The sequence below is a fragment of the Dendroctonus ponderosae genome, unplaced genomic scaffold (genome assembly GCF_020466585.1).
Source record: "Dendroctonus ponderosae isolate FM_Combo_2020 unplaced genomic scaffold, Dpon_F_20191213v2 Dpon_F_20191213_4, whole genome shotgun sequence".
Lineage (NCBI taxonomy): Eukaryota > Metazoa > Arthropoda > Insecta > Coleoptera > Curculionidae > Dendroctonus > Dendroctonus ponderosae.
The window spans coordinates 15,844,607-15,853,146 of record NW_026018611.1 but is presented as its reverse complement, the minus strand read 5'-3'; the positions used below and the strand labels follow the sequence as shown (position 1 = coordinate 15,853,146).

At 39.2% G+C, this 8,540-nt stretch overlaps 1 protein-coding gene across 1 annotated transcript in view; it reads right to left on the bottom strand.

Moving 5' to 3' along the window:
* The window catches only part of LOC109541273 (brachyurin), a 14,771-nt gene that overhangs the window by 2,028 nt on the left and 4,203 nt on the right, over positions 1-8,540 (bottom strand). The window contains exons 3-4 of the mRNA XM_048666114.1: positions 7,620-7,876; positions 355-468 (exon numbers count right to left, since the gene is read on the bottom strand). Of these exons, the coding sequence (XP_048522071.1) occupies positions 355-468; positions 7,620-7,876 (371 nt within the window). The remainder of the gene's footprint in view (positions 1-354; positions 469-7,619; positions 7,877-8,540) is intronic.

Sequence of the window (8,540 nt, the reverse complement as noted above, 5' to 3'; positions counted from 1 at the left end):
CAATGTTAATTAGGCAGATTACCTTGAAAAACATTGCTGCCGTATTTCTGATATAGTTTTTTGCAAATTTCTCAGTTTTTAATAACAATCAATTTACTTTATTATTTTTTCTGTACTCCGATAACAGCGCCAGACAACACCTCCAGAGGAATGACGCCAATTTTGAATCACCCTGTATATACTATAAATGTAGCGTTTTATATGTGGTTCGCGCACAATTTTTAAATGTGTAGTTAGTTGGCTCTGTGTGAACAAAAATTGCTCATCCATGGCCTCAATGTATTTAATATTTTACTTAAGAACTTGTTTTAAAAAATATTTTAGTTTAGTAGTTATTAGTTTATTCGGACCTACCTGACGTACATAAATGCTGATCAACAATATACGGCACGTAATCTTCGTATGATATACATTTATCATTAGATATCACTTCGAGGTCCACAAATCGTAGAACAGTTCGGGATGCCTCTGAAATGAAGACATTTGGTATAATGTTAAATTATTCAAGATTCTTATATTTAATTAAGAATCCTTAAGTTTTCAATTAACATAAAACTCGATCAATACATATTCCTCTCTCTTCAGTCTATAACCCTTCTGCAGGGTGTTTTGACATCAAGTTGTTAAGCTCGCAGTGACTTCGCGCCGATCACATTGTACATTCTTGCAAGCCACCCTAGATTCTTCCCCTCGATCAACTTTAATATATCATATATCAGCCGGAATTCTATCAGGACCCAAACCCTTTTGACCTTTAGCATTTTGCAGAGCTGCTCGTACTTCTCCTTCTAAGATTGGAAGACCATCTGTTTTATCAATACTGGGTGGCATCGTTCTCACGTCATCAAAAAGTTGTTTAATTCCGGGTTTGCTTAATTTCCGACTTCTTTACCATAACTCAGAATTGGTTATCCTTAACGGTTAAGTACATTAAGTGTTTCCGCCATTTTCCTTTCACCTTTTAAATTTGGCTTGGCATTCTTCGATTTCCACACATTTTTCCAGTTTCACCTTTTCCTTAGCTGTTCTTATTTTCACTCTTATTTCTCTCTGTACGTTCATGTATGCTCTCGCTTTATTTTTAAACAATCTCCTTTTTTCCATCAGTTCCAGGATCTCGTTTGTCATCCAAGATTTCTTCTTCTGTTTGACAGACTTTAAGTACTTTTCTTTGACTTTATGTATACTTCCCTGAAGCATTTTAAGGCATTTTTCTACATCTCCATGGTTTTCCTGCTCTTCAGACTCTGTCAAAAGTTCATTCCTTACCAACTTGTTTGTGGCTGTGTCTTCTGAAATTATATCTCCCTACATGTTTTTCCTCTACACTCTTCAGCCTGGTTCTCATTCTTTCTATCAACGGGTTATGATCCGACTGAACATTTGCTCCAGGAGAAGTTTTTATGTTTCTGATGCTGTTTCTAAATCTCTTAGTAATGAGTACGAAGTCTATCTGATTCCTAGTTTTTCCATCATTCAATTTCCAAGCGTACAATCTTCTAGGATGGTGTTGAAAGAATGTATTGGTTCCAATCAGATCATGTCCTGCTGCGAATGTACTCCAATGTGTTCTCCAGTTCTTCCTTTTCCAATCTTGGCGTTGAAATCACCCATAATAATATTTATATCATGCTGTGGCAAGGCTTTGATGATATCTGCTATTTGCTTATAGAACTGGTCTACGTCCCCGTTGCTGTAAGCTGTAGTAGGGGCATATATTTGGATGAGATTGACATTTACGGGCCTTGCATTGATTTGTAGAAGAGCTATCCTTTCCGATATTGGTAGAAAGTTGGTAACACACGTTACAATTTGTTTGTGCACTATAAAGTCAACACCATGCTAGAAAGTGTTGTTTAATGTCCCTGTAATGTTACCAGCTCCTGTACCCTGTACTCTTTTTTAGGCATTTCTCTGTGGCCAATTCAATCCACCTTCTTGTTTTTTCCATAGTTGGTTTGCGTCATTGCGATCGCCTGGATGTGATAGTTAGGGCTTGCTGGATGGTCATTGGTTGGTGCGCATTCACTTTACTCTTGTTATCCAATCTGATGGGTTTTTGTAGCTTTATTCCGAAGTCGGCAATCATTAGTCTGTGATCAGAGCCGCATTCGGCACTTGGTTTGGTTTTCACATTTCGGAATATTGGGAAAGATGTTCGCATAATCGCCGATTTATACTTGAATCAACCTGCAGTAGTCAGAATAGATAATACAAACTCAGAATCAATCAACATCAAGAGAGATGTTAGGCAAGGATGTATTTTATCGCCATTACTATTTAGTGTCTACTCGGAAAGAATATTCAGGAAGGCAATGTCTGAAGGATCGGAAGGCATTATAGTAAATGGCTAAGTCATAAACAATTTGCGTTATGCGGATGACACGGTACTTCTGGACTCCAACGAAGAGGACAGTGTTTTACAGTGTTTGCTCGACAGGGTCACTGCTGAATATGCAGTAACGGGACTCGATCTTAATATCAACAAAACGAAGATTCTGGTAATAAGCAAACAGCATGATACAACGGCTGTGTATCGAGCTCAAACGCTGGTATAGACAAAATAGGAAGAACTGGAGAAAGGATTACCTTAAACCTGGGTTCACGACCGCTTTCCCAGCAAGTGTACTAGCGATAACAATTTGCGCCAAGAAAATGAGGAAAATAGTCTACACACGTAAGCATATTACTATCGTAACATGCGATGAAGCCACAATAAGGGCACTCGAATCGTACACAATGGMTACTGGTTCAAACTTTAACAACTAGAAAAATCCCRAACGAATGGAAGAAAAGTATCATTATTCCCATATTCAAAAAAGGTGATAAGAAATCTCCTGAAAACTACAGAGGCTACTAGCTCACTAGCTACACTACTAGCCTCAACTATGAAACTTWGTTGTGGACGAAACGTTAGGAAGAAATTCTATATGTAAACYATGRAACTTTTCACAAAAATTTTGGWWTCAATCAKCACCGAATGTTTAGTTATGTCAGAAGAACAACAWTAGATCGACGCTGGACGCTATCTWTATAATCAGGYRAAYTRTCGAAAAAGCCWTTKMGTACGGAAAACCCGCATTTATGTGCGWTATCRATCATCACCRAGGCCTTGGATCGAGTWWAATTGTTCGATGTTATCAACATTTTAAGGARGAAMMACATACCGGAAGCTATTATAGGATCWMWCGARCAGTTAAACGTCAACACTTCGACTCACGTCTTAATGAACCAAAAACTGACAGAGGAARTTCCAATGCCATCGGGAATTAGACAGGGAGATTCTCTGAGCCYTCAGCTGTTTAACATCATAATAAATGAGATAATTAGTCACGTCAAGAACTCGGACAGAGGGTACAGACTTACAACTGGTGAAATAAAAATAATTTGCTATGCCGACGACGCTGTGATCATAGCTGAAAGCGAGGGTGACCTTCAAAGACTGTTGCACGCATTCTATGTCAAAGCTATGGCCTACAACATGCAAATATCCACTACCAAAACAAAAACACTCGTAATCGCTAAAAAGCCCGTCAGATGTATAAACTTGCACTCGATAACAATTTAGTAGAGCAGGTAATGGAGTTTAACTACCTGGGAGTGCAAATAACCTCCAGTCAAAACAATGAGACAATGAAGTAAGGGTCCAAGCAAACAAGGCTAGCAGGATAGCAGGTGCTCTACGAGATGTAGTATGGAACAACAAACACATGGGGAAACAGGCTAAAACTAAGATCTATAAAACTTGCGTACGACCCTTACTGACATACGCTACAGAAACCCGAGCACACACCAGTTGAACCAAAAATATCCTGCGAACAACTGAAATGAAAATGCTAAGGAATATAGCAGGATACACCCTAAGAGACAGGAAAAGTCACACTGACATGAGAAACGAGTCCGAGATAGAGGACATAGTCAGATGGGGACGGAAGCATCGTAGAGCCTGGAATTACCACGTCACTAGAATGAATATGGACAGGGGCAAAAATTGCTCGAGACGGGTTTCCACAGACACGCCGACCACTGGGCAGACCTCCCAAAAGATGGAAAGACCCTTCGACATCCCATATCCCAGGGAAATTAAGTTGGAAAATACAAGCCTAGGGCTTAAAATATGAGGAAGAAGAAGAAGAAGAAGAAGAATCGTACACAGTCAGGTCACAATGTGTGTTAGATTGTGTAAAAGAACTTACGACTCAAACAGAGTAAAACTCACTTGGGCATCAGRGACAAACAGGAGCAAAGGAAAGAAGATTGCTKCGGAACTTGCTAAGKCAGGGGCTGAGCAACCACTGACCAACCAARTACCKGCTTGTRGCATATCTCATGCCCAAATCAGGCCGGGAGTTGGGCAATGGTTCTTGGAAGAACATAGAAAGTACTGGGAGGAGATACCGCGGCTCTTTACCGCAAAATAGTTGGTGGTACYTCCACAACCAAGGCGCAAAAACAAACTGCTAGATCTCAGCAGGCAAAAAATAAGAGRAAGAGAAACGCGTTTTTAACAGGACACACCCCCTTCAAAAAACACCTCTTCAKGATGGGACTGAGCRATCAACCGACCTGCAGGGGGTGCGAAYTACAGGACGAAACTACTCTACGTATTTTGTGTCACTGCACGTCATMTGCAACAGGTAGACGAAGACTGTTGGGAGGGGATGAAGTTCTACCAGACCAAGTCATATGTACCTCCCTTAAGACTMTTCYGGAATTAATTGAATATACAGGGATAATAGCATTTATGATTCAGCCCTGTGCTGTATCATAAATGCTATTTTTAACGGCCACAMGTTATGGCAACTTAACAGTTCAGGAYAACATTTTTGATAACGCAGCAACACAACCGAGGTGTGCTCTATCTCCCAGTTAACGTATGCGTTTCCGACCCAGTTATCCATCWAAMGTTAAAAAGGAAAAAAATATTGGATKAATAAMGTGAGATGCCCTTATACGAATAGTCTATTAGTTAGAGAGAGAGTTAACATTAAACCATCGAAGCTTCTAAAACATATGCACCACATGTGCACGTTTTGACCATTTGGCCCACCTACCACCATACTTGTCTTTGTTTATGATTTGCATTCACTTTCAATTTCGTTCGATACTGTTCTTCGCCTATCTTCTCAAACGCTTTCAATGGCGCATGCACAGAAGAGTCAAAAAAACAACCCACAAACAATTTGAAAATGTAGTAGAGTTTGTGGAGGAAAATAAAGTTTATTTCCAAGACCATTTACCAATTGTTCTAATAAAGCTAATCTTATAATACCACCAAAAGGCATATTTTTGTTTWAAATTAAAAACATAGCTAAAAGACAAAACTACGMTCTGATTAAACACAATTGTTTTATTTATTCCTCCGAGGTTAACTTCGAGGGACGCACGTTAAGTTCGAAAGCGGCATSTGATTTGATGCTGTTATTCTGAAGCGCTATTTCTTAATATAACGTTCGTCGATAGCGTGCGCCTGCTRTTATATAAAGGTTTTACTRATACAACACACCAGTTGGAGCCACATAACGTGTTTAACGGATATAATAACGTGAGTGATACAGCACAGGGCTGAATGAGGGAGTAAAACACGAGGGCACAATAGGACAGAAATTATCGCGGTGCAAGACCAAACACCACCTCGGCGGTGAAGAAAGGGTTTTGGTGGGTAAACAGCGAAGCTGGAGTCCCACACAGTCCAGAGCTCTGGTTGTGCATAAGAGAGCATTTCCCAAACATCGCCGAAAAAAATGATACAACGTTACTGTGACAGTCAGAGGTGTAAGACTGAAGCACGTTACACAGATCAAGTACCTCGGATGTCCGATAAATAACGCTGGAGACAATCACACGGAAAGCYGCTGAATAATAAAKCACGCTCKCGCAGCGTTCMACAAAATGAAAAAAGTTYTTTGCAGTWGAGATCTTAAACTGCTTTTGGGGATCCGCTTGTAGGTCTGATATGTGTTTTCAATTTTGCTTTCAATTTTTGTTATTATTATTATCTTATCGTTCACTGGTCGCTAACTCCGCCCATTTGGCCAGCTGTTTCTCAATCCTATACGCCACCCCATTACGTTCGCCATTTTCTACGATCGAGAAATATATGCAGTAGTCCGTCGTTTCAAAATGTCCGTTTCCCCTCCAATAAGTCTCAGCTAAGCCACATATCAATACATTCGCTCACTTCATTTCGTTCTCTAATGCCCGGTTTATGACACGATCTTTATAGTTCCAATAGCCTAAACGGATCTACAAGTCGGAAAAATGGGTTTCTGAAACGTTCGATAAGAGCTAGCGGTTCGTTACATTGAATAACCGATAAACGGTCGCTCACGGACCTTTATCGGTTCTATAAGTTGTAGGAGCAGCGCACGCAAGCGTATTTGCCATTGGTGTAAAAAGTCATACGAAATCAGCTGCGAGCAGAGATCACGTTTTGGGAAAACAATAATAACATTTTTGGGAGCAAAATTTGAGTGTGAAAGGGAAGCAAAGTTTTTGAATATAATGTAACATTCCACTTCGTACTCATCTGACGACGAAGTTTTCGATGTTCTGAATAGTGAAATAATTCGCCATTTTCGAGCACGAAATGATCATTTTGAGAAATACGGCAAAGATGAATTCCTAGCTCGTTTTCGTTTAATCAAAAACGTTGTTCACTATCTAGAAGAGCTACTTTAGGAACAAATTCAGCCAGTGATACAGATAAACCACAGTTTATCTGTTTGCTAACAATTGCTAATATAGGTCTAAGGTTTTATGCTACAGGAAGAATGACAAAATACATTTCCATAGTTTGTATTTATTTGATTTTGTCTTCGGAGCCCAACACTTATAGCTTGTAGTATTAAATAGGCACCAGATCTCGGAAGTAAAATAAACCGGACATTTTTTTTTTGTAACACAAGTCACTCTAATCATTCTTTACAGATTCTTCTTCTTCGTTATATGGCTTTACCCACAGAATACCAAGCTTTGCCTACTTTATAGACTCGATAGTTATGGGTCCACTAGCTTTGGCGTTTAGACACGTTGAGAAACCTATCATAAGTTATAGAACCTAGAACTGTAGCGGACCGATAGYTATCAAACCAATAAGGGAATCTACCAGAAACCGGGCATAAGATGTGCAGTTTACCAATCTGGCCCAGTCCTCTGACGTTCAATGTTCCRATGCGCATATTTTTCCTAATTTGGTGAATTGCTCTAGTAGCTAATTTTCCTTGCAGGGCCCAGGCCTACACATTACCACTGCACGYAGCAGGTAGCCAATTTCACACCAACCTGACACCGGTTGCTAAACGGATATGTATCATATCCTTTCTAGCGTTTTCTGCCATTGATGTGCTCGTGGGARAATAATCAGKTGGCTTCCCTTTGCCTGCCTGATCCTATGCCGTTGATCACTCTGGTTGGTTYATCCGCCTTCGGGAGCTTTTTTCTCACCCCCATGACAAGAGAGTGCCCSACTTTACGACCCCGTCAATTCCTCGGGCCGAAGGTGTTAATTGAGCGGCAGGGAACTACTTATATCTATCGGTAGTCATTTGGTCGTACACCCCCCGATGTATGGGGGTATATACAAAGTAATATGTTTGTTTAGCAACACTAAAACTTACCTGAAGTAGTCCTACCCCATCCTAAACACCTTCCAGTTTCCCCATCATAACTGTTCTTACTATGAGTAAATGGTATAGTGTTAATAAAGTTATTCAATGTTACATTTTCGGGCAACCGTATTAACGCCACATCATTTTGAAAAGTTCTTGACGTCCAATCTTTATGAATCACGTATGTTGAGGTGTTATAGATTATTCTGGAGTCTTCTTCTACCATTAGGTCGTGAGAGCCCAAAACTACCAGAATTTGTGTTGCACTGAAACCAAATTAATGTAGAGAATCACTCTGCATTGGCCATATTTAAAAATAATTGTGCCAAGGAAAATTTTAATACATACCGAAACACAGACAAACGGAAACGTTGAGCAAAACTGTTGTAAAACTCGAAGCGGTTGTATTATTAATGCCCCAATAAGTTTAACCTCTAGAAAACTGTCGTTTGTTACTATTTATTTATTTATCGTTTAACTTTAGATAGGTAGAATTATATGGTCACTTATGCCAAATATTATTTAAAACAAGACGAGTATCGTTTCTGCTATGATCGGCATGAATTAATTATAAAAGAAGCCACAGCAGGAACGAGCATTTAGTAATTAGGTATTTGGTCAGAAGTCATAAGAAGTCAGTCTCAGATAGTCTACAGTCAATCTTAGTCAGTTTTAAGATATACGAGTCATAAGTCATAATTAAGGTTCGGTAACAACTAAAATGTATTGTTTGTATTGATTTGGAAATAAATTGTTTTAAACAGAAACTCTACAGAAAATATCCGAATATTCGAATACTCGAATACTCGAATACTCGAATACTCGAATACACCAACATTATCAAACTCACAAGGTGCAAATATCTTAATATGCACTTTGTATACTTTTATGAAATAAATTATTCATATTCTACAAGCATTTAAACAAATA